This window comes from Theobroma cacao, chromosome 3, assembly GCF_053813885.1.
Source record: "Theobroma cacao isolate CCN51 chromosome 3, ASM5381388v1, whole genome shotgun sequence".
Classification (NCBI taxonomy): Eukaryota; Viridiplantae; Streptophyta; class Magnoliopsida; order Malvales; family Malvaceae; genus Theobroma; species Theobroma cacao.
In genome coordinates this window covers 46,450,717-46,476,756 of record NC_142641.1, presented here as the reverse complement: position 1 = coordinate 46,476,756, position 26,040 = coordinate 46,450,717, and the positions used below count along the sequence as shown (strand labels likewise).

Below are 26,040 nucleotides of genomic sequence, written 5' to 3'. Positions count from 1 at the left end.
ATATTTCAACCTGGATGAAACAAAAACACACATGCGTAGGAGGGTATATTTTCGTACTACCAGTCCTTGTCCAACCCAAGGAAAATATATCATTTTTGGTATCACCGTGAATGGGCGGCTCTTCCTCCCAACTAGACTTGTGCACCCTGTAATTTGCCTTGGGAGGTCAGGTGGACAGCCTCTTTTCTTATTGCTAACACTTATTCCACTAAACAAAAGAAGAAAATGCTTAATCTACATCATCAAATACTATTTTTATTTCAAAATTTTGACAAAATTAGGTGATTTGTCGGTCATTAAATTTGTGAATTCTTTCTTAACTAGTATTTTTGCCACATTTCTTATGGGACCAGTTCCTGAACAGACATGGTAGTCCCCGGGCACTTAATCCCTTTTAAGGCAAGCTTGACTCTTTTATTGGTGACAGTTTTTCCAACAGAAGATTTTTCTCCGGTTTTTACTACATTTGGAACTTATTGTGTCAGTTTCTCTGCTGTTTTTATGTTTCTTTTTTTACTTTTATTCCCACCTTGTTCTTTTTTTTAGTGGGCAATGGTTGTCTCTTCTGCTGGGCAGAGCCTCAATGTAAAGAAGAACATTGAATGATTCCAGCTGTTAGCAGTGATTCATAAGGTAACCCAAAATCAGAATATAGAGAACATCTAAGAAAAACCAGGATAACAAAAAAAGTTGTCAGCATCATCATCATCGTTATCATAAAGTGCCAAAAAGGCTAAGCCAAATATCAATGGGATTTCACAAAATGTGGGGAGAGCAATTTGGTGATCTCAAACATTCCAACACTGTCCTTCCCAGCGAATATCCTCTTCAACTTCTCATCACAAAGAATCTCCCTCTTGTTTGCAGGATTCTAAACAACATCACAGGAGGCATAGTCACACTCAAGAGAAAAACAAAAAAAGGGGTAAAGAATGAAGCCAAGAACAAGTATAAGAAACAATTTATAGCGTAAGGTCAGACAAAATTCATAGGCAAATCCAAGATTTCTTAGGAACATCAGACAAATGGGACACAGATGCAATTCCTCTCAGGTGGCACTAAAAGAAAGCAGAAATCAACCCTTTGCTTTAGTGGAAATAATAGAGGCCAACTTAGAAAAGGATGAACATTAAACAGAAATGTATTAGAACTCTACTAGACTTAAAGATCTAAGGAGCTTTCTGATTTATATCCATTTGATTATCTATCCTTCCTGATAATCTTTTTACTATCAAGTTCCAGAACAAATTGCAAAAGCTCCTGCTTATATAATCGCCGCAAGAATAATTTCTCAAAACTTCATTTTCCTCAACATTTTTCTTCACACCAGATACATGACAAATAGTATCAAGCCTATTTTCCATTTGAGCGACATGGGCGTACCAGAGAATTCATTTATTCATTTCAGGACAAAGTGATTAAGAATATGGATTCAAACTCCCATGGAAATGAACATGATTAACATATTCTCTCTAATTTTTTCACCAATAACATGAGAGCTATGGTACCAATAATCTTGGAAGAAACTACTGAAGGAAAAGTAAAGAGTGAAAGACCTGGAGTTTGTGGAGCTTGATGTAACCCCAGATCTTCTTGACGGCTTCGGTGCGAGACGATTCGGAGGCTCCGAGGAACTCGCCCAGCTGTGGAGAGACAGGCATCATCCGCATAAGGCCCGCTCCACTTGTGTTTGAAGCAGAAGAGGAAGCAAAGGAAGTAGAGGATGCCTTGGCCACTGCTATCAGTCCCCTCCCCGTTCCAAGTACTCTTGATGTTGCCATCATTGCTCTCTCTCTCTCTCTCTCTCTCTCTCTCTCTCTCTCTTTTTCGTTGCTGCAAGAAAAAGAAAAACCTCCTGCCTAAAACCCTAGTCACTGGTCGACTCAGAGGGAAAAAAAACTTTTGAAAGATAAAGCGGAGCCTGGACCCCGATGAGTGGTTTTTCCTTTTGGGCTAATTGATTTGGACTCTGTTTCAAATTTACAGAGACTCATCTTAGGGCTCAGAGTCGGGCTCAAACACTGGACCCAAGCCTTTTAATGTTTGAACAGCTAACAGCAGACTGTCAGGAATCTACATTTTTGATTCGCAGCATGTTTGTCCTTTGAATAATTTAATTAGGTGCCCAATGTCCAAACCAAAAATGATCCTTCTTCCCCTGTTTTTTGTATCAACCATTTGTTTATTCTTTCAATTTTCATACCTTAATCATGATTTCGTAGATTCATCCATGAAACACAATCAATTATCAAACAATGGAACCCTAATCGTGCAGCTAGTGCAAGTAGGAAAGCCTACATCTTTGCCTAATAACATATTTTGTTGCATTCTCATCTTATGATGATCCCTTAAGCTGTCGATAAAAAAATTGCCAAATGTTAAGCTTGTGGCATTAATCTCACGAATCCCATCAGTTATTGGAATGAGAAAAGCAGCTAAACACCCCTTCTCTTACAGAGAACATGCATGGGGGAATTGCAAGACAGTAATCAGAAACAATGGATGAACAATGTTTTTGCTCGTGACTACAAAAACACCCAAAAGCTTCCGCTGAACAAATGTCTCCAGGTTGTCTAAATGTTAACCGCCATAAACATCCCAAGAGATGCTGACTTCAAAGTATCTAAACCTTGAAAGTTAAAACTAGCTACACCTAAACTTTTACCAGACATAAACATTCAACCGGTAGTTTAGAATGATCAGGCAGGGTTGACAAATTGTGGGGACAACAATTTAGCAATCTCCGGGGTTCCAACTCTGTCTTTGCCATCCAATAAGGCCTTCACCTTCTCCATGCAACGACCGTCCTTCTTCATACCGGGGCCCTGCAAATAATAACAGCTAGTCAGTAATATTACTTAAGATCATTCTCAAAGTAAATGAGAGGAACCAATACAGTTTGGGTGTTGAGAAAAAAAAAAAAAAAACAGAAACAGAAACACCCATTCAGGCATTTCAACGAACGCATCATTGTCCTCTTTTCAACTTTATTATTTATCTTTGCTTGATCATTTATTGGATCAGGCTTTAGGAATTAAATTGATTATTTTTCAGAAAAAAAAAATGGATGAAAAGAAGTACGGGTTGATGGACTGGGGACGGAAGACCTGGCGATTGTTGATTTTGATGAAGGTGGAGATCAATTTGGAAGTATCGGCGCGAGGAGGCTCAGGAATGCCCAGGTATTTCCCCAACTGAGACGAAGCACTAGGAACTCCCTTCACCTTCATTTTCCCTTTCAGTATGACCCTGCCGGCATTAGCAGCCATCTCGCCTATTTTCGTTTCTTCTTGCTGTAATTGTGATAAATGTCGCTTCACAGTTCACTGGAGCCAAGCCGCAGGGATATGTGGGGTTATTTTTCTACCTATGTTTGGAGAATAAAAATACTTTAAACCTAGAAATAAATATGTACGGCAAGAGTGAATTTATTGTTACGTTAATATAAGAAATCTATTGTTCGTATTTATAAGACAAGTTAACTCCACCATGAAAGCTTTCACTAATAATATACCTTTGTCTTTTCATACAATTATTCTGATATTTTAAATGGACCAAATTATTGGGAAAAAAAGAATTTTCAGTCACAACTAATGTTGGGTAACTTTTCCCCATATAAACTGTTTGTTTTTTATCAAAAGCCACGGATTCACTATAAAGGATTTAAATGAAATATCTCAGAACTTTTGGAAGAATAAAGGTCGCCATGGTTTACAACTTGCAACAACTCCAATGATAGACAAGCGATACATATGTTTTTCATGGAAGTGACTTCATTTCTTATGATTCTAAGTAATAGCTTGCAACAACAGTATAATTTCCCCACTCTCCTTCACCTTGGTCTCTCTAGTATATGCCAAAAAAAAGGTGGTTAACGGCCAGAGTCTCATTCTGTTGCAAATTTTGGGTGCTTATGGCTGCCTCAATGACGACGAGGATGATGTCTACTTCTGCTGTCTGCATCAAAGTCCGAATCTTCATATTGGCGTGAAGAGGAATGCTTGTGTCGACTCTTTTCACTTTTAACATGTCTATCAGCATCATCTTCAGACGAATGAGGATGCTTATGTCTGCTCCTTTCACTCCTATTACGCGTATCAGTGCCCAAATCTTCCGAGATATAAGGTTTTTGCCTAGTCTTTTTCCTATGCTCTTGCCTACCATGGTCAGAATAATAGGAATACTTGTTTTTGCTCTTCCTATCATGCCCATCATCATCCTCATATGAATAAGAATGCTTTTGTCCGCTCCTTTTACTCCAGTGCCTATCCACATCCATACGATCCGAGGTATAAGGCTTTTGGGTACTCTTTTTCTTCAAATCATGCCTGCCAGAGTCAGAATCTTCAGATGAATAAGAACACTTATGTTTGATCTTCCTATGATGCCTATCAAAGTCCTCAGATGAATAAGAGTGCTTTGATCTGCTCCTTTTACCCCAGCATTCTTGATCAGAGTCCAAATCTTCAGATGTATATGAAAGCTTTTCTCTGCTTTCCTTTGTCTTGTATTGCCTGTCAGAGTCAGAGTCTTCAGATGAATAAGAACACTTGTGTTTAGTCTTGTATTGCCTGTCAGAGTCAGAGTCTTCAGATGAATAAGAATATTTATTTCTTCTTTTTCTCTGATGCCTATCAAAATCTAAACCGTCAGAAGAGCTTGACTCAGAATAATTCTGCCTCTTCTTCTTCTTCTTCTTGGTTTTCTTCTTCCTCTTTGACCTTCTCTCATCATCATCAGAATGTGAAGGTGAAGGTAATCCATCTTGATCAGGAACCTCTAATTCCCTACTACTTGGGGATGTCTGCCTCTTGTGTTTACTCTTGCTTGAGGACTTCCTTTTCTTGGGTTTGCAAGAAAAGTTAGTCAGCAAATCAGGGATATTACCCCCAGAAAGGAATCCTGTAATTTAATTAAAAGGGAAAAAGCGGTTACATAGTTACTTAGATTATATGAGCTCAAATTTTAAGCCAAAGAGTCCACAATAGGAAAAAGAATTCACCTCCATACTCATCAAATATATCCTCAGCGACTATTTGTTGATTGGGATCATCTGGTTGAAATCCACCGCGAGGAGGACTCATCCCTGGTTTTTGCTTTAGCTCCCACTTCAGAGGCTGCAAGATGGGAATCCAGGAAAGAACCAAAAAAAAAAAATCAACAAAGAAACAAATGAGATAACAAAGATTGTTGTTTGCTATCTGTGTATAAACATCATTCTGAAAATATTTTAACAAATTAAAAGTAGTCTTTTGGTTTTGATATTGTTGAAGTGACAGCTTTTCGCCAGAAAATAGATATTTCAAAATTGTATGCCCTGATCCTAGAGGCATCGCATTGATTTTAAATGCAACAACTACTTTACCCCATAAAAATTATGACAGGAAAGTTCTAAATAGAGCTTAGTACTTGGAGCAATATCATTATGGGAAGATTAAGCTATAATACCTTTCAATAATTTCAACAGAACCAATAGGGAAGTAATACCAACCTCAGTAGGATCCATTTGAGCCATGATAGCAGTCAAGGGGTCATCTCTTTTCAAGCGACTCTCTTCATTTGGCATTATTGCATCCTTCAATGGACACTCACGATCACCACTCTGGTGCCCATAATTCCCACACCTAAGACATTTCACATTACGGACTTCAACACCAAATGGTTTAACCCTTCCAAGAACACCAGTCTCCAGCCTGAAAGCATCATCATCATGTTAACCAAATCAAATAGAATGCTTATTTGCAATATAGCAATGTAACTATGAGATAAATATATTTTGCCCTTATTATAAACTAATTGTTTTTAACAACCCTTAAAAGGATGTAGATTGAACAACGTAATGCAAGTAAGCCAGTTTCATTGCTTATGCATTATATACTCTATATAGTAGTTAAATTTATTTGCACTCCATGCACATGCAAATAGACAATCAAGTAATCAGATAAAATGGTCTGTTTTTCTCATTATAGATCCAACTGTCTTCGGTTTAACAGTCAAGATAGGGTTGTCCTGGTATGCATGTACTATTTCAAACTACCACTTATTAAAATTGTAGAAGCTACCATTGACACATACCGTGGAGCATTTTTAAGGATTTCAAACTCTTCCTCAGTCGGTAAAGGACGCCCAAAAACATCTTTTGGTCTTGGTTTTTTCTTCTCTGCACCGTTAGGATCTTTACCAGGCAAAGACTCCGTCGGCCTGCAAGATGAAGCTCATCAATTCAGAATGCTATTTCCCAAGATTGAAAAAATCAGCTGAATTTAAAACAAGGAAAAACATGGCAAGGTTTAAATTTGATAGCAACATTACATTGCAGTTGAGACCACATCAGTAGACTGATCATCGGATACGTTGTTGGGCTCAATCCTTTTCCTCTCATCAGCAATCTCTGCTGCTTTGGCACTTTCAGCATTATAACCAGGCGGACGAACATACATAAAGCTAACAGCTTTCATCATCTCCACCTATGGAATTTAATATGGGTTGTTGGGTAATTTAGTCCCCAAAAAAGAAATACAGATAGAAATTAGTGGAAACCACTTAGTTTAATTTACAACATTAAAGTTTCTTTTCTCTAGAGAGAGAGAGAGAACCTTTTCCTTCTCTTTCTTGGAAATTAGAGCAGTCTGGCGAAAGAATTCTTGCTCTTGGGCATACTGCATCAAAAACATGTAATCTGTTACTCACTGAAAGGGCAATTGAAAGAGAAAATAGATATAAAAAAACAGATTATAGAGAAAAACCTCGCGGGCAACTTCCTCGGCACGGCGCATGCGGTGGGAATGGGTCTGCTCGGCGATCCACTTGCGACGTTGGTTGGGATAGGAGAGGGGATGCCATGGCTTTTGGTTGAGATAGGAATGGCTCCAAGCGGTCCCTGCCTTTGTCTTGTAATCAACTTCCCCCGAAGAGCCAGGCTTGTTGTCGGAGAACCTCTTGCTCAGCCTTATTCCTCCTCCCTCCTCTCCAATTCCATCCATCCTATGCTTTTTCTTCTCTCAAATTTCTTCTGTTTCCAAAAACAAGCAGTATCAGATTTCTTCCTTCTCTACCACCTCTCCCACCTCCATCCCCAAATTTTGTAGTACCAGACTCAAAACTACAGAAGTCGGGGAATCCCTTCGGTCGGGCTGGCCGAGCCACTCATATTGGGCCTAGTAACTTGAAACTGTTTCAATTACAGAAAGAGCCTGCTAAAAATTTATACTAGTTTTTTTTTTTAATTTCAGTAAATTACAAGCCCAAGTATTTAATCCGTCGTCGTTTTGTAGTTTTAAAACATTTTACAATATTTATCAACATTAAAAAAAATTATTTAGATTATAATCTGAACCCTTTCGAAGAAGTGAATATATTTGTAAAATTTTGGAAGGGAAATAGTCAGAGTTTGTGTAATTGGCCAATGATTTCTACCCAAAACAGGATTCAATTTCATACAAAGTTCATGTTGGAGTTTTTTTTTTTTTTTAATTAGGAGAGGGAGATTGGAATTTTGTTTTCAAAGCAGAAGTATGTATTAACCATTGAGTTGAATATTCAGGTGTAAATTTATGTTGGAGTTGACAGAGTTACTGCCAGCAACCATCGGCAGCACGGTGAATCGAGAAACTACCGCATGGTTAGATGATATGCACTTTGAGCATGTTTCCTATGATAACTCGTTACGCCTGAGAATTTACTTCCAGCTGTTCGTTTAGCGGTAGTGCAAACCCAGAGATCAACTCTCACTGCTTGAGTTGATCAGTTCCCCTTTATGTCAAGCAGGCAAGGAATCCTGCTCAAAAGTTAATTGTCGAAGGGTGCTGGTGTTCAAAGATGATTTAATTTTAGTTGTTTTGTTTTGGGGTTAGGTCTGAGGTTAGCAGTTCCACATGCTGAAATGAAAGCCACATCATCCATAAAGAATAAAAAGGACAGGACAGTATGCAGATTTCTTTGTCCTTCCTTGACGTTTTCATGGATGATGAATTTGGCGTGGATACACGATCTTCAAGTAGGAAATGACATGGATTGGGGTGTCATTTCTTGTTTTCTTGGTTCTCCACTCATTTTCAGGTGATCTTTTCTTTTCTATGTCCGAACCATGTGGTCCTCTTATCAGTCTAACTTTAATATCAGGAAAAAATTATGCCTCTCTCTCTCTTAGCTAACTTTTTCCCATGGAACTAAGGTCGGAGTGACTCCTGATTATCCTGCTGTGCTCAGCATAAGTTGTCCAGTCCTCTCTATTTATCCAGTCTAGCATCATACACTCCTTTTTCTTTCTCATTAAAATGGATATGTTTGGGATTCCTGATTGACTAATTATGAAAAACAAGATTGTTTTTTTCTTTTTTCTGTCATGTTCCAGTAATTTCTCAGCCAAGTAGCCAATTACCATTTCCTGCTTTATTTTGAATTATATAATAAACATTTCCTGTAATATTGCTAAAAGAATTCATTTTTCAACATGGTCGACATGATATTTGGTGGAGATTCCTTATTTTTGTCTCACTTGCTTTTGACCAGAAGATCAAAGTTGAACTGAATCTAAATCTCTCCCATCTTTCATTAATAATTCAGAGAAAGTGAAAAAGAAAGCCTTGCCATGCTCTGTTTAACTCCTGTCTTTTCCATCACCATCAGGTGTTCCCTAAATTATTCATTTTTGGTTCCTGGAGTGCGCCCTTGTGTTTCTGTTGAGTGCACTAGGAGGAAGCTGTTGAACTAAAGTGACTTTTGGATTTAGAAACCCCACCAAAATCTGGACCTCAGCTCAGCTCTGCAGAAAATTAATTAGTGGGGCTTGAGTCTGGTCCATATTTGTTTTCTTTTACTGCATTGTGGGGTGCATGTGGTTTCCTTTCTTCTCATCACATAGTAGCACACTCAAATTAATTATTTAAGATAGGTATAAATTCAGTCTCAAATTAGAAACTTCTGAGTTAGTAGGAGTATTACCTAAAACTATAACAAAAAGGTTTGCTACATGGACTCAAAGGGATGTTGATCAAAATTTCACAGCTTGGTTCCCTCCAAAATTTGTAAAATTATTCTTCGGTTGAAGAAGGAGAAAACTCTTCTAACTGTCCTGTCGGATGCAACCTTATGTTTTTGCTAAAATTCACCTCAACCGCACTCGATGAAGAGCCATGTAAGCGATGAGTCGATAGCCAACCAGCATCAGTGCCATGATGCACACATCTACCCACAAATGGTTCAGACCCATTGATTTGATGGCAGGAAGATCCCCAACCCTGCACAACACTCCCTTTGAGCACTCGTAATAATCATCCTCGTTGTACTGAACTCCTAGAAGAAGCTTGTAACAGTAGTAGCTGTAACTCAGGTATTTCAGCCAGACTATGAAGGCGGGGATTTGTTGAACATAGTATCCCCCAGCTATAAGGAAAACAAGAGTCGTGACAGAAGCTAACGTTGTGGCTTGTTTTATGTCCATGAGAATAGCACCAATGGCCAGGCCGAGACTCTGGGAGACAAGGACATTGTAAAGCACGACAAGCAGAGATAGGATGAAGGTAACAGGGTCAGGTTTAAGCCCACCCATCCAGTAGATTATGAAGACGAAGGCAGTTGGTAGTGCAAGCTCCAGTGGCAGGTCACCGAATGTTCTGGCGAGGAAGTAAGAGGAAAGGCGGTACATGCCAGAAGATCGCTCCTTGATTAGCATGGTTCTTTCTTGAGGAAATGTGAAAACCGCATTGTAGAGTGGGTAGAAGCCCCAGAAGACGGAGAAGAAAAACAGCAGTGCAATCTGTTTAAAAATGCAAAAGCTTGTTTAGCATCTGCCAGATTTCCTACGCAAAGAATTCTATAACTGGCATAATTTCAAAGGTGTTCGAATTCGAGACATATCTCCCAAAGCTCTTAGTTTGACCCACATTATTTCTGGGTATAGGAACAATGCAGATTGGAAAAGCTATTGCGAATTAGAAGATTGTGAAATGGCATGGAAGTCACCATTCATGTTTTGATATAATAAAGAAGAGCTCTTACGCGGTCTGAGATGTGAGAAGCTGGGGTGTGCCACCATAAGAGTCCGCCGAGTACGGCGACGCTGATGACCTGGAAAATTCTCAGCCCGTTGAAGGCTTCATGCCTCCTTTCTCTAACCCCTCTTTGGAGCAGCACCTTGAACTGATGCCACCAACTCGTGCACCACTCTTCTGACTTGCCATTCCCTGCATTGGATCCCAATTCGTACTTCAATCAGTTCAGCTCAAAACTAGAGTCAGGCAAAATTTTAACGATTCGCAGAGAAAATTACTTGCAGGTGCTTCTTTTGTATTGACGTGGTTATTGACATCCGAATTGCAAAGCTCAGCTTTCAGTCTCGGGGAAATGTTTTTCTCGTAGGCAGAAATAAGAGCATCCTTCACCGATTTCTGTTCTTGTTCTGTATTCTCAACTTGCTCCACTGAGTGTTTGAAATCAGGACCGATTCCTGCATTGTTCGATTCTTGTTAATTAAGTAGCAATATTTTTTACAAGTAAGAATTCTTTACTCACCGTAATACAAGTCATTTTCTGTGAAATCACGATAAAATATATATTCGCACACTCATATATCTGTCTACATAATTTAATTTTTGTTATAATATGCATATACTCGTACACACGTGTATTTAATATATAGACGTGTATAGAAATTATATATTAAAACTTGATATTAATTTTAATAATTAAGCTTAGCATTGATGAAAATGACCCTATAGTTCATCTAATGGGTCTGAATGGTGGGGTCTGATAATACTCCATAGTCATAGGCATAAAGGAGGAAGCACCATTTTTGGTAGGCCAACTGATCATGCCCCATCTAAGGTTAAAAGAGCAAGGAAGAAAGAAACATTGAATAGGAGGAAGCTTCTCCGTTGCTCAGTCTCTATATATCAACGAAGGGAAGTAAATTAAAGGTAAAAAATAAAAATAAAGAAAGGGAGCTGAAAATTTACCATTAGCAAGATCAAGTAAGAGATCAGCTGGATTGACAGTCATGGATGTCGAAAAACCAATGGAGGAAAAATATTCTAAGGCTGCAGATGCTGAACCATAGTAGATGGGGCAGCCCTCAGAGAGCAAAACTACCTTGTCAAACATGTGATACAGTCGACTAGAGGGCTGATGAATGGTGGTGACAACAGTTCGGCCCCCACTAGCGAGGCGTTTGATTGTGGTCAGGATCCGTTGTGCTGTGGTTGAGTCCAAACCTGAGGTGGGCTCATCTAGCAAAAGTAAGCTGGGATTGATTAGCATTTCCTGACCTATGCTAACCCTCTTCTTCTCCCCTCCTGATATTCCTCTAAGGAGTGGCCCCCCAATGATGCTGTTTCGGCACCTTGTCAATCCTAGCTCTGCGATAACTCTCTCAACATGTTGGACTTTCTCATCTCGGCTCAAGCTCTTGGGTAGCCTGAGCAGTGCGGTGAATAAAAGGGTCTCGGTCACCGTGAGATGAGGGTATAAAACATCATCCTGTGCCACGAAACCTGTTCTTCGCTTTACGCCACCGGAAAAAGGCTGACCATTGTATGTGATGTTTCCAGATAGCTTGCCAGTGAGGCGGCCTCCAAGGGCGGTAAGAAGGGTGGTTTTACCACTTCCGGATGGACCTAACATTGCTAGTATTTCTCCAGGACAAACTACACCTGTTATACCATTGAGTATGGTCTTTTCTCGGGTGATCCACGCACCCCAGCATGATCCTTTCTGCTCCAACTTGACTTTGTAGACGACCTTCTCAAACTGTGTAAAGAGTCACAGAAAATAAATCAAACTAATACGCACAAAAGAAGACACTGGTTAATTAGTATAAGCGGAAAAACTTAAAGCTTAATTATTTTCCGTGCCATCAGTAGCATGATAGTAAAAGCAGCAAATACATGATGTTATAGGAAGAGACCTTCAAAGTAATAGGATACAAGGTGACCCTGACTGGAGGTTGTGAATTGTGTTGTATTGGAAACGCAAGGACAGCCCTGTTGTGGGACTCAGACGACGTCTCTGACAAAGCTTCCACTGGGCCACTGCTGCCATGTTCTGGTTTCGGTGCTATGCAGTTGAGAGGCATGGCAAAAAATGAAGTGATGATGGTACTATTATTATTGGTTTTGGTGGATGGTGGTGCTGCTGGTGTGGGTTTGCGCCTTGGGGGAACGGAGAGAAGTTAACAAGTTCCTTTTAACTTGGCTTCCCAAAGTGAACTGCAGAGCGTATAAATATATAGTGGCTGGGAGAGATAGAAACGAGGATTTCTCCTTTGTGCTAAAGCCCTTTGATGTAGTGCTAGCTCTCTCTATGGTGGGGGCCCACCTTCTTTCCCTTAATTTATTCTAATACCAACTCCAAACCATTAATGATACTAATCTGTTCCTAATAAGTCCCCTTTATCAGCATCATAGCATCTATTAGTAGGGTAACCTAGGATGCATGCATTCTTTGTGCAGCTGAGATCAAATTATGACAAGTGCAGCATGAGAGATGTGCCAGGCTAGTATCATTTTTAGAATACTAGCTAGCTAGCTAGCCATTATCCCAAAAGCTAGAAAACACCATAATGTACTTCAAGGAAGCTGGATCATGACCCAGAGTGCTGCAAATAGTAGCGCCTGTGCCACTTAAGGCCAATGCCAGATTATTTCTGGATTTTTTGCTCTTGTTTGTATATGCCCATGTTCTGTACACAGATTTAGTGCATGTAGAACCTGGGGGATATCAACAGAGTTGTTGCCTAATGCCTGGTAGAAAATTATGGCGGTTCCCACCATTTCACATGAAAAGTTTCCGAGATAGTGAATTAGCGTATAGTGGAAGATCCAAAGAAACCAAATATAGCAAACGCCTGAGGTCTAAGGAGTACTTCAAAGTCAGAAGCCATTTTTTGTTGGGTTCTGAATTTCCTTTAAACATTTTCTTACGCGGTAGTATACAAAATATAAATATGCTGTGTGCATAGGGAGAATTGTGTACGAAATACTGCCTCCAAGACAATGGTGCTTCCCACAATTTCTCGCAGTCATATAGATTATTTTCAAGTTTATTGTCGTGTCTTGTCGTGAATGTCTCCTGTGTTCTATTGTAGTACTAATTCTTCTAATGACTTGAGAATTTTGGCATTTCACTTTATCTTTGTTAATTGGTACTTTCCATGCGCATTATCTCATATTAGACTAGAATCTTCATTGGAATTTGGTTTCGGACTTGGATATCATGAGTGTGACCTTGATTCTTGCAAATCTCTCGTGAATGGCGTCAAGGCACTGAAACATAAAGAGTCTTTGGCAACCCCCTTGGTTTGTAAGTGAAAAGGGGTCATTCCTCGAGCCATTTCAATTTTTGAATGAATCTAAACGTACATGGTAGGGTCAAATGCCACAAATTCTTTTAGGACGATTTGGTCTGCGAAAACATAAGAGCTATATATTCCATAATTTCAGTTAGTACATTGTCCAGTACACTGCTTGTGGGTGTGGGGTGTGATCGAGAGAGAGAGAGAGAGAGACAGTTCCTCGTCTGCGACTCATCTTTCAAACATCATGCTTTGTCTGTCATCTGTTGTTAGTATAACAAATAATGCAGCCACACACTCCTGAAATCCTCATCAAACGGTAAATACATACATATATATATATACATAGTTATATCTAAAAGATGAGAGGTTGAAGTTGGGTTGTTTTCACATTCTTTTGTCAGTGTTTCTGTGGACAACGACATGATGCCTCTGCGCTCCATGTATTTTGGGCGGCGAATTAGCTTCGTACTGGCTGCTTAAGAAACCAAAAACGAACCCCAAAGGCATCTCTAAGATTCTCAGAGATCGACTAGTAAAATTTTTAATTCCCAGGTTCATTATTATTCTATCGATCTCATCTGGATATTATCTTGTTTCCCTTTTCCTCTTTCGGCAAACACTATTGCTAATTTGTTGTACATTCAGTCAAACTTCAAAAAAAAAAAAAAAACAAAACAAAACCTGTTAATGCAGATGCTGCGTTACATTCACGGGGCAAGGGATATCCATACATCTGTTGGGAGAATTTCCACCTTTTTTCTTCTTTTCTTTCTAGCTATGGTTAGAGAATTATGCCACTGCTGCTATGTATATAACAAAAGCAGGAAGGTGGGGTTTTGCAAACACACACAGAAAGCTGAGGTGAATTGAATTTGATTTTTTAATCAAAATGAAACCAATTGGTGCCTTTCTTCGTAAAGCCGATAGATTCTTTTATTCTCTCTACACTGCTACTGATTTTCTTTTTCACTGTTGGTTTCAACATTCGTATCTGCCGAAATTCGATATGACCATTTCTATCATTGCATGAAATAATTTTTTTTTTATATATATTTATAGTCTATATATAGATGCTTAGCCTAGTCTTTGTCTAATATTCTTTGCACTCTCTTTCGTTCGTTTTCTATTTAATTAAAATATTTCTCCTTAATTTTAATTTGTTAAGTAACTCTTATTTCCAGATGATGAATAAGGGAGAGAAATGATTAAAGGAGCAAACCCCATCACTCGGATTCCAATTACTGTCCCATGCTAACAAAAAAAATTGGTACTACCAATTTGTTTATGCAGAGCACTGAGCTTATATAGCGGGCATGGGACCAGCTGGGTGGAGCCAAGCTTCTTTTCTTCTGTATTTGATGGCCATGAGGGGGCCTTTTTTTGGGCTACTTGACTCTGTCTGGGTGCGCATCATCTTTGAGAGCACCCCTTTCTGCCTCCCCAACTTGCAATTTCTTTTATATTTACTTATTCTTACATACAAAAATGCATGAGGGTTTCCTTTTCCTTTCCTGCTATTCTTCTTCTAGGTAGTGCCACTTTCTTTTTCCACATATTCTTCATTCATTCCTTCCTTTATAACCTGGTTGTCCACAGCTCTATCTCGCACATGGGGTTCCCTTTGCTTTTCTGATAAGTCACATCCCTAAACCCTACATTAGTTCCTCGATGCTCAAATTCTACATCAGTTTGCTACCACAGACATATATAATTTTATTCTGCTACTGCTTACTAAGATCACAACATTATTATTCAGATATACTACTTTTCATTTTTCCCAATTTTCTATTCTTATATTTGCTTTTTACTAATAATTAATTTCAAAAAATTAAACCTGTAACTTTCTTTAGGGGTAAAAAGAAAATATCATTAATAGGATCACCATATATATATATATCTAAATACTAGTTGACATGAGTGTACCTTGATCATTATTATTTAATATTATTATTGTACCTCATTGATATTATTGGGAAATGGATGCCATCAGTGAGTGTCTAGTTGACAACTAGGTTTTTTGTTTGGTGGAGGAGCTCTTGTTTTCGTGAGAAGGATGTGCACTTCGTCGTGAAAATTAAAAGGGTTAACTGCTACAAAAGCCACTTGAATTATATTTATACACATAAATAATTAATTGTTTCTTTTTTTCGTATTCACACAAACTTTTAATCTTAATAAAAAAATTAATAATCCTAAGACCTAATGTTAATCGATAATTTCTATTCATTTAGTTTTTAATGTAATCACGTGACAATTGATATGAAATTGAGCTACATACATGATTATGTTATTAAATCATGTCATATGTCACATACACAAAAAATTTAACTAACTAATATTGAATTTGAAATTATTGATTTTCTTTTATGATTAAAGGTGTATGCGGGTACAAATCAAAAAAGTAAAAGATTTGTCTATATATAATAAAAAAATAAAAATTTAATTACATAAATAGACATAATTAAATCTTTTATATTATTTAACTGAAATCAAAATTAGCCCCTGTATACATATACGGTAAATCCTAATTCCTATGCACAACTTTTCGATGAATGAGAGATCAAGTTGGCATAATGATTGAAACTCAATAACCCTCAACATCAATGAAGTATGTTGGCATTAAAAAGATTATCAGAAATCATCGTGCTTGCTTACAGTGATAATTAAATTAATAAAATAATAAGTGCAATGAAACTTCATTTATAACCAAAATAACAGTGCAGATTTCAGTTCCTGATCTAGCTTGTAACTATTAATTATAACAACATTCTTAGTTTAGATTTCAACATATTAATTATGATTGTAAGACCACTACAAAGCAGCTGGGCATATTTTATTCTACATATAACCAAAAAACATAGTATATGTGTTTTTTCTTTTTGTGTCAAGCTTTCATAAAAATTTACTCTCTTCATCTTTTTTTTTTATTTAGTCATTCTTTGATTTTCAAAGGAATTAAGATACATTTTTTTCTTTTGATGTATTATATATTAAAATTTAAAAATTATTTTATAATATAAATATTTAATTTTTTAAAAAAATTTTAAAAATAGAAGCATTAGGCGTTTACAAAAGAAATTAAAAAAAAAAAAAAAAGGGAGAGGGGTGGAGTGTGTGTAATGTAATGTTTGATTGTTTAGACTTTAGAGTGTCGTATAGTGAGTTTATGAAGGGAGTTGGGAAGTCGACACGTGGCACGCACTCCCAGCTTCTAGTGGGGGTGGAGTTTTGGCGTCGTTTTGCGATTTCGTTTTACGCAATACGATCTCTGCCAAATCATTTGGTGGGAGGCGGGGTGGGCCCCTCCTCTCCCACTTATTATCTTGCCCCATTATTTTATTATCATTTTGTAATAATGGAAATTGGAAAAGGATTTCCTCCTTTCGTTTTCCTCATTTTCATTGTTTTTATTGTCATCTTGGATTGTCTCTTAGTGGGGTAGTCTTTGATTTTTACATCCTTCACTTTTTTTTGTAATTATTGTTCCTTTAACAACCTTAATTAGCTCTTTTGACCCTTCCCCACACTTTTCTTCTTAATCACTGCTTAACTAATTCAACATTGCCTCTTTCTCTTTCTGGAAAACAAACAAGCTTGTTTTTCATGATCTTCTCTTCAAAATGATCCTTCTTTCTTCACTCAATGAAGGATCTAACCATGGCCCTTTTCCTTTTAACTTTGGGTTGGAAGATGGGAGATTTGAATTTGAAATCTTTTTTCTTAATATTTGTATTTTTTTTATAAAATAATTTTATATATTTTTCTGCACTATACTTGTGTTATTGTATGATGTTAAACATAAACTTAGTCGAGTTCCATATTGCATGACATCAAGTGCATACTTGAAAAAAAAAAACATAAAGCACTTAAAAGAATCTTTAATAATTTATGAAAATAATCTTTTTGTTTGAAAAAATATGAATTAAAATCTTACTTTTAAAAAAATTATATATTAATCATTGAATCAAATGTTTAAATATTAAAAATAAAATTTTTAAAATTCATACCCATCTTCGATAAAAGTAAAATATATCAAATTAAATAATTATTTAAGTATGAAAAACTAATAGGAATCTCTAGAATGAAATCTTTTAAAACAATAAAGAGCTTACCATCAATTATGGTGGGTCATGAGATTTTATGACCAGAGCTGGTATTAAGAACTCCACTTTACAATTAAAATTTTCATCAATCAAGATGCATAAATCAACTACAAAAGACACAATAGCATAAGGCCGAAATCAAGTTTGTGACCAACCTGTAGCTCCACGTACATTAGCTCAATTAATTAGGTTTAGGAATATACAAAACTGAAAATAAATCTATCTCAAAAAAAAAAAATCCAATGATTGCATAGATTAAGCTAAGCTTCAATTATTCAATTGGTTTTCCTAAGAACTAAAACAGATATCATCTTATCCCTCTAATTTTTTTTCAAAAAAAAAGGAAGATAAATGAGTATTAATCTTAGTATTATCTTGTCTTGTTGTTAAAGTACTACACAATGGACCTAATTTCAAGATTATAATACATAAACTAATTACTTTACCTGAATTGTGTGTAGACAATGTCACACCAAAAAAGCATGGTTTCAATTCACAAGGAAAAAAACCCATCGAGCAAAGCAATTAATTGATCAGCAGCAGGGCCAATGATGAGGTTGTTGATCAACTTGCAAGGGTGATAGGGGGTGGAATATATGGCAATAAGGGCAAAAACTTGATTGAGATGATGAGCCAAAACGTAAACGCTTACGTGAGAGAAATGAGCAAAAGGCTTAATGCGCGTGCTTTGCAAGCGTAATAATAAAGAGTGCAAGGAACAAAATACATATACACATGAGTATAGCCAAGATTTTCAAGCCACACAATCATTTGAATCATCATAATTCTTCCACTTACAACAACCTAAGAGCTGCATTTTGATTTCTTCTTTTGGCCACACTCACTCGTATTGGCGCACGCACACAACCAACCTATCAACTCACCAAAACAAAACCAAAAGAAAAAAAAAAATCTGTATTGCTAGGATTTGTGTACTCTTAATCATGTATCATTTTAACAATAATAACGACCAACATCCTCTCATTACAATATATTTTATTTTTATCGATGAAAACTAATTCAAAAAATAAAAATTTTAAATATTACAAAACGTAAATAATCTTAAATTTTGTAAGATTGTGGTACTAGAAATTTTTGATAAAAATATTTGTAAAAAATAAAATATTATCTACCAAATTTTAATAAAAAAAAAATCATTAATCAATAAATTAAATACTCATGTTAAAAAAATTCAATTAAATGTCTCTTCCTAATATTCTTATAAGAGAAAGATGATCAGAGAGAGAGGGAGAAAAAAAATGTGGGAGTTGATGAATAAGTGGGTGGGGTTACAATCCAAAGGCAAAGGAATCAAAAAAACACAAAGAAGCACACGCGTGGTAAGTGTGGGTTCTGCTTGTCTCTAGAAATCTTAGGAATTGCAGTATATATAAATATACATATATATATATATATATATGTATATATATTAGCCTTTGTTTTGTTATCTTTTTCCCCTTTGCCTTTTTTCTATTTGCTTAGGGTTGTCATCTCCTCCACATCATGCCCACTTTGGTGCCTTTTTTTTCTTTTTGTGTGTGTGTGTGTGTGTGTTGAGAATGTTTTGATGGTTGAAATGGGAGTGACACGGTTCGGTATCTATCACATGGGGGGACGGCGTGTAATGTGTATATATCATCTCCTTTCTGATCCCCCACTTGCTGACTAACAAGCCTAAAAAGGGTCTCCCTCCCAATCTGCATAAAATTATATACTTCGACTTCTTATCATCAAGCATCCACTAGCAACAGCTCCCCGTCGGAGTCGACCTCTCTGCCGTACTGATGCCCCTCTCCCTACTACGTGTTTGCTGCTTCTTTTTTCTGTCAAAACATGTAGCATTGCCCCTCTTCGGTCATGCATGTGACCATTTACTTCATGTATAATATCCTCTAGACATGACTTTTCCTTTTTTCACGCCTGATAATTGTTCCAATGTATTTGATTCCTGTTAAATCGAGCCAACATTTGCATCTGATATGCTCAGAGCAAGGCAGGTGTAGATAAAAAAGTGACCTACGAATCTGTAGTAATGGAATTACTTATCATTCCTTTTGGTCGGCAAGGGGTAATTAATTATTTTTTTTATCTTTATAATCTTTATTCTCCAAAGAACATTATAATAATAATAATAATAATATACCTGAACATCTTATCTAATAATACGATACTTTTTTAAAAATTTAAATTTCACTTTTAAATATAATAAAAAATTCGAGTTTTATAAAATAAAACATCCCTATTTCCTTTTTATAGAACATAAATTCAATGAATTTTTATACCTATAAAAAAATTTTGCAATCCTTACTAAAATTAGAAAAAGTTAGAATATATATATATATATATATATATATCCTTTTTGGTAAAAACATGCATATAAAAAACTCTAGAAAGAAGAATTAGTGGGATATATCTAATTAAAAAGCTATATATATAAACTATGGTGATATATGGAACAGTCATTTGGGCAATTGGCATGGATCTATTAGAGCACAACAAATACATCTTTTCAATGATGTTGTTTCAAGACAAACCTCATTATGCCCAACTATAAGTCCATTTTCTACTTTGCAAGCATGCAACTCACTCAAGCCTTATTAATCTAAAACAGTCATCATTTATAATTTTAATTATTTATCAGAATTTATTTACTATACTATGACTTAATCCCTACCCAAGAGAAAAAAAATCATAATTTAATAATTATTCCCCCTAAACTATTTTGACATGAGTTAAAGATAAGATAGAAAAAAGGAGTTACTAAAGCAATCATTTGGCCCCTTATCTTCATCAAACAAAGTGCTTTTACACCTTTGGACCCAAATCATATGGATGTAACCTGGTGAAGATTCACTTCCACGCGTGGTGACATTTGCGTGGCCGATGGCTGGGGCACTTGGCCACGGTAGTAAGCATATCAGATTTTTAAGTCTTTGCTCCAAAGTGAGGAGGCGATCTTGGTACATCTCATCTTCGATTTCGTCGTATGCGAGTTTAGTTTAATTTTATGATAATGTAACTCAACTTTGGTTGCATATTATTTATAATATAATACAAGAATGACATAAAATACTATTGAAGTGTGTTGCTTTTGGATATATTATCTGTTAATTAATGAGATAAACCTTGTTAGAGCAAATATATTTATAAATTAAGCTTCTCCAATATGAGAAAGGTGAGGTGCGTTCTAGCATAAAAGAACAGATGAGGTGACGCATATATTTTTTTGCAAAGGCTAGCTATTGGAAATGATTCATGTTGTTCAATTATAGGAATATTTGCCTTCTCATTCTAAACTATCTTTAGCGAAAACAATAGATGCATTTACGATAGCAATAAGATAAATGATTCTATGCCTAACACCTTATAATTCTTAACCTTTCCTTTAGGTACTTTAATTTGTAGTCCCATATCCCTAGCCGAAAGATATCCTTGTTTGTGCTAAGATTAGGACCTGTCAACGTCCACTATTGATGCATATATGTGTTTGTTTTTGGTGCAACTTAAGGCCGCAATTGTAAACACAGATTATATATATAACGGGTTTATATTTAATAATGCTGTCAGTGTATAATTTTTACATAGTATCAGTGAATCAAATGTTGTCGTTTTGATTACTAAATAAATTTAAAAATCATTAATTTTTGAAAATAATAATTTTAAAAATATTTATTTCTTTGGCTAAGTGATAGTGTATAGATATTCTATACTGACAATGTATCAAAATATAAACCCGTATATAATTTATGTAGATTGAGTTGACAAAAGGAAAAGGAGAAGGTATAAAGAGAGATGTAAACAATTTAAAGGGGGGCATGATGAACGTCTCTTTCATGGGGAGGATGACTCCATATGTAATATATAAATGGCATATAGAGGAAAGGGTGATAGGGTTCGCGGCCCATTGAAATCCAAATGGTACCAATAGAAAGTATTACTTTTTGTTTTTGTACATATATGTGTGCTTGTCATTCTTATTACTTGCACACGCACCACAATTAGGTTATTGCCAATCATTTTAATATATGTATGGATATTGATCCAAGTGATGTATTCAATCGCTTTAGGAACTCTTCTAGAAATGGAGATATATATGACCACCAATGCACATTCTATTTTTGTTTTAGATTTCACTAATCAATATTATGTAATGGTTCGACTGAAAGAAAATTTTGAATTTTAGTTTGTAATTAAAAAATATATGTATTTATTATTGAATCAAATATTTTAATACAAACTTTAATCAGATAAAATTGGAGGGAGGGATTAGAGCCTTGATAGACAAGGTGCAAAAGTCTTCTAGAAATGGATATGTGATGATACACTTCTATTTCGGTTTTAAACTTTGCTTATCAATATTATATATTGATTTGAGAGGAAGAGAATTCCGAACCTGTTCCTTTTAAACAAAAACGTGCTTGTTATTGAATCAACTAAATCACGGATTGAAAACAGTGAAGGCGGCGGATTCAAACATGGAGGGCAAGATGCCTGACCCTTGGGTCAGATTAGTGAGGGTGTAAATGCCCGATGATATGATTTGAGAGTGGGTTGTTCATGGGATTTTTGGGGTGGGCTTTGTCCTCGGGTGATTGGAATGGGCTCGGTACCCAAAAACTGATCGGGCTTTACACACAAGAAACAGCGATATTTTGATGGCAGAAAATTCGAAGTGGATCTTGACAATGATCTCTATTTTGCGAACCGCACAAGAACACAAGCAAATGGGAAATGTTTGATAAAAATTTTCATTAAAAATTGCACAACACTGAATTTTGGACAATTGAAGGAAAGAAGAGAAGAGATCAAAAATGGGGACTGTGGGCTTGGCGCCGGGGCTGTCGCGTAAACTGAGGAAGGTATTGGAGTGTCGGACGGACAGCCCCGAAGTGGTGGCCTCTCTCAACACACTCTCCACTTTCTATACCGAAAACACTCCTCAGGCGCGTCGCAATCTCAGATCCACAATCGAGAAGCGGTCTCTCCAGATCAACCTCGATTTTCTCCGAGCTTCCCAGGCTGCTCAACTCGCTTTGGATCGAGTCGAGGACGAGGTCAATTCCCTCGCCGACTGCTGCGATAGGTATGTTCGCAGTTTCTCTTCATTTTTTGATCTGCAATTTTCCAGACTTATTTCTAGATCCGCCATTTTTCAATTGCATTGATTTTTAAATAGCTCTCGAATCTGACAGGATTGCAAAGGCATTGAACAGTTGCAGCGCAAGCACCGCTGATATTATCAGTACCACCGAGAGGTTGAAGCAGGAGCTCGACGTTACCACTCAAAAGCAGGAGATAGCGTCATGCTTCCTTCGAGATTATCAGCTTTCTCCTGAAGAGGTTTAACTATCAACCCTTTTTGTTTTAGATTCTGTACCTATTGACGCAATTTTTAAAGTCCTTTTTGAATTAATTATATTCGTTTCCTCCATTTGTAGATTAATGCACTGAGAGATGAGGAGTTGAATGAAAATTTCTTCAAGGCACTTTCTCATGTTCAAGAAATTCATGCCAATTGCAAAATACTTCTAAGGACGCATCACCAGGTAAGTATTACATTGCCCAATCTGCATGTATGTTTCCACATCAGCCGTTTATATCTTTTAGATTATAAGACAAGTTATAAGTTTAGTGCTGATTCTGCATTATGTCTTTTTTCCCTCCTAATATCGTCTCATGTGCTCTTTGTTAGTTGCTTGTCAATTGCTTCTGTTCTTCTTCGTCATCACATCTGTTTATCTGTTTGTTTTGCTTCTATTTCCATTAATAAAGTGTAACAATCACTAACTTGAGAATCCATCACAGCGTGCTGGTTTGGAGCTGATGGATATGATGGCTATGTACCAAGAAGGAGCTTATGAGCGACTATGCAGGTGAAGCATTTATAAAATGATTGAACTATTGTCCCAATGATGGACCTAAGTAATGCAGTATGATATCTGTTAAGGGTTTGGAGTTTAGGAATGTGCCACAAACAAAAATCTCTTATGGTTCACACATTGTTAATGACTGTCCTCCCTCTTCTGGTCTTCCCTTTTCATACTTTATTTCTTATGAAAGTGTGAAGTATCCTTGCTGCATATATTGGATTCGTTGGGTTTTAGTGGACTGGGGTTGTGAGTTGGGGATTCTCCACTCGAGAAAAACATATGAGATATGGGGATCTAGCCTAACCGTTGGATAGGTTGGTTGACACGTCTTGTCCCTTTCTTGTAGGTGGGTTCAGGCTGAGTGTAGGAAACTCGGTGACACGGATAATCCAGAAGTTAGTGAACTTTTGAGAACAGCTGTGCGCTGCCTCAAGGAAAGGCCTGTTCTTTTCAAGTATTGTGCTGAAGAGGTGACTTCATTTAGATCAAAATTTGATGTTCGATAACTCCATTGCCTTGTGGTTTTTCTAGTTACATGTACTTAAGTTTTTGCTTTTGCTAATCATAGGTAGCAAATATGAGACACAATGCATTATTTAGAAGATTTATAAGTGCTCTTACACGTGGCGGACCAGGTGGGATGCCAAGACCAATAGAAGTGCATGCTCATGATCCCTTACGCTATGTTGGAGACATGCTAGGATGGTTACATCAGGTTTGGAACAAAAGGACTTCTTATTTGTTTCTATTTCTGTCCTTCGTACAGTTATTTGTTAATTTTAATATAACATAATATTTAATTCCATTTGTTGTGTTAATTTTGCTTGCTCTCTCTGCAGGCATTGGCATCAGAACGTGAACTTGTTCTTGCTTTACTTGATCCTGATTCAGTGGTAGATACTGGATCAACTGCAAATCGATTCTCCAAGAATGTGGAGAATGATTCTGGAAAGATCGAAGCAGACTTGACATTTGTTCTAGATAGAATTTTTGAAGGAGTTTGCCGGCCTTTTAAAGTGAGAGTTGAGCAAGTTCTACAGTCACAACCTAGTCTTATAATTTCTTATAAACTCAGTAACACACTTGAGTTCTACAGCTACACTGTGAGTGAGCTCTGTCTTTCTTCTGATATCCTGATTGTATTGTTTGCTTGTCATCTTTTGATAACATTGTCTGTTTGCTTACTTACAGATATCAGATTTACTAGGGAGAGAAACTGCTCTTTGCAATACACTTTGGGCACTCAAAGATGCTGCTCAGAAAACATTCTTTGAAATACTGAAAGGTCGTGGGGAAAAGCTTTTACGCTACCCTCCTCTTGTTGCTGTTGATCTTTCACCACCACCAGCCGTAAGAGAAGGTGTCTCTGTGCTGCTTGAGATAATTGAAACATATAACAGCATGATGGTTCCTGCTTCAGGGAAAAAGCCAGCTTTTGATCCAGTTATATCTGCTTTACTTGATCCAATAATTCAGGTGTGTCATATTTGATGATACTTGATCAGTTGCATCATTATGGTAATTTGTTCCTGGTTTCATGGTGCTGAAGTATAATTTACACATGTTCGCCGTTTTCTCAAACCAGTGTAGTGCAGTATTTGGAAAATGATCCTCACAATGTTTAGTGCTTGCTACTTCGGGATAGTTAACATTCCATTCAGATCACTATTCTCAGCATTGAAATTTGAGAATCAAAACTTTAGTGCTGAGCTGTAATCAGGACTAATATAGTGTTTTCTGGTTTCTGTACTGAATATTAATTCATTACCTTGAATGGAATGCAGATGTGTGAGCAAGCAGCAGAGGCACAAAAATCAAAGGGAGCTGGCCACACATCTAGAAGCCGTCGAATGAGTTCTGACTCAGGCCAGCTTAGTAAATCTGCAGTTGATGCAATTTTGTCAAATAACAACTCTTCTAAATTCTCTCAGGTTAGTTAACTTGAAGATTGTTTCAATCTTGTGTTTTTGTGATGTCATATTCTTTACATGCATGGTTCAGGGCTTAATTTTGTTGAATACTTTCCGTATTTTCCTTTTTTTTACTCCTTATATCATTTATTTATGCAGAATAGTGAAACCCCATCCAAGATCTTCCTTATCAATTGCTTGTGTGCTATTCAACAACCATTACTTGGACATGAGGTTGCGGCTGAATACGCAAAGAAACTTGGCATGATGATTGATAATCATGTGCGTGTTCTTGTAGAGAAAGAAGTTGATGCAATTCTTAGTAGATGTGGCTTGTCCATAAAGATGCATCACTTCCATAATTCACTTAACGAGGATGCAACAGATGGGGCACCATTGGCGGAGTTAGAAGACACAACTCCAGCCTCTCTTTCCGAGTGTTTGAAGGCCTTCTTTGGGTTTATTTTGGGAAGTGAGAGTTCCCTGCCCGAGTTTGAACAGATGCAAGTTCCAAAGTTGCGTTCGGAGGCAGGTATACAGGTGGCTAAGTCACTTGCTGATGCTTATGAGCTTATTTACAATGCAATCATGGATCCTAGAAACAGTTACCCAGATCCCAAATCCCTGGCAAGGCATCCTCCAGATCAAATAAGGACCATATTAGGAATATGAAGCTCTAGAGAATATTTACTTCCATTTGGAAAAATTTTTCACAATCTATTAAAGGAAATGTAAAGAATCAAAGAGTTATTTCCGGCAAGTAATAGGAAGCGTTGTGTCTGTTTGATATTCTTTTGTAGAAGTAAGAGGGTTTATTTTCCCAAAAATAAATAATTTTTGTGTCAATGTATCTTCTTTGAGGATGG

General features: G+C 36.9%; 5 protein-coding genes across 5 annotated transcripts; 1 reads left to right on the top strand and 4 right to left on the bottom strand.

Annotated features, from left to right (window-relative positions):
• Nucleotides 1-634: 634 nt before the first annotated feature.
• LOC18606907 (upstream activation factor subunit UAF30-like) lies at nt 635-1,865 on the bottom strand. Its single transcript, XM_007040795.3, has 2 exons — nt 1,557-1,865; nt 635-871 (listed from the first exon to the last, which is right to left on the bottom strand). The coding sequence occupies exons 1-2, from the start codon at nt 1,782-1,784 to the stop codon at nt 746-748; spliced, it is 354 nt and encodes a 117-aa protein (XP_007040857.3). The 5' UTR covers nt 1,785-1,865; the 3' UTR covers nt 635-745.
• A 503-nt stretch (nt 1,866-2,368) lies between these two features.
• Nucleotides 2,369-3,466, bottom strand: LOC148763880 (uncharacterized). Its single transcript, XM_088804304.1, has 2 exons — nt 3,108-3,466; nt 2,369-2,825 (listed from the first exon to the last, which is right to left on the bottom strand). Exons 1-2 carry the CDS (start codon nt 3,267-3,269, stop codon nt 2,700-2,702), a joined length of 288 nt encoding a protein of 95 aa, XP_088660430.1. The 5' UTR covers nt 3,270-3,466; the 3' UTR covers nt 2,369-2,699.
• A 182-nt stretch (nt 3,467-3,648) lies between these two features.
• On the bottom strand, nt 3,649-7,166 carry LOC18606905 (zinc knuckle (CCHC-type) family protein). Its single transcript, XM_007040791.3, has 7 exons — nt 6,747-7,166; nt 6,597-6,659; nt 6,313-6,467; nt 6,076-6,201; nt 5,492-5,693; nt 5,003-5,117; nt 3,649-4,902 (listed from the first exon to the last, which is right to left on the bottom strand). Exons 1-7 carry the CDS (start codon nt 6,981-6,983, stop codon nt 3,923-3,925), a joined length of 1,878 nt encoding a protein of 625 aa, XP_007040853.3. The 5' UTR covers nt 6,984-7,166; the 3' UTR covers nt 3,649-3,922.
• Nucleotides 7,167-8,527: 1,361 nt separating this feature from the next.
• ABCG14 (ATP-binding cassette 14) lies at nt 8,528-12,203 on the bottom strand. The gene is made up of 5 exons (XM_007040790.3): nt 11,903-12,203; nt 10,956-11,745; nt 10,271-10,447; nt 10,000-10,184; nt 8,528-9,757 (listed from the first exon to the last, which is right to left on the bottom strand). The coding sequence occupies exons 1-5, from the start codon at nt 12,068-12,070 to the stop codon at nt 9,107-9,109; spliced, it is 1,971 nt and encodes a 656-aa protein (XP_007040852.1). The 5' UTR covers nt 12,071-12,203; the 3' UTR covers nt 8,528-9,106.
• A 9,906-nt stretch (nt 12,204-22,109) lies between these two features.
• Nucleotides 22,110-26,037, top strand: LOC18606903 (oligomeric golgi complex subunit). Its single transcript, XM_007040786.3, has 10 exons — nt 22,110-22,477; nt 22,587-22,734; nt 22,833-22,940; nt 23,200-23,267; nt 23,611-23,734; nt 23,833-23,979; nt 24,104-24,367; nt 24,456-24,740; nt 25,049-25,195; nt 25,334-26,037. Exons 1-10 carry the CDS (start codon nt 22,206-22,208, stop codon nt 25,844-25,846), a joined length of 2,076 nt encoding a protein of 691 aa, XP_007040848.3. The 5' UTR covers nt 22,110-22,205; the 3' UTR covers nt 25,847-26,037.
• Nucleotides 26,038-26,040: the final 3 nt, after the last annotated feature.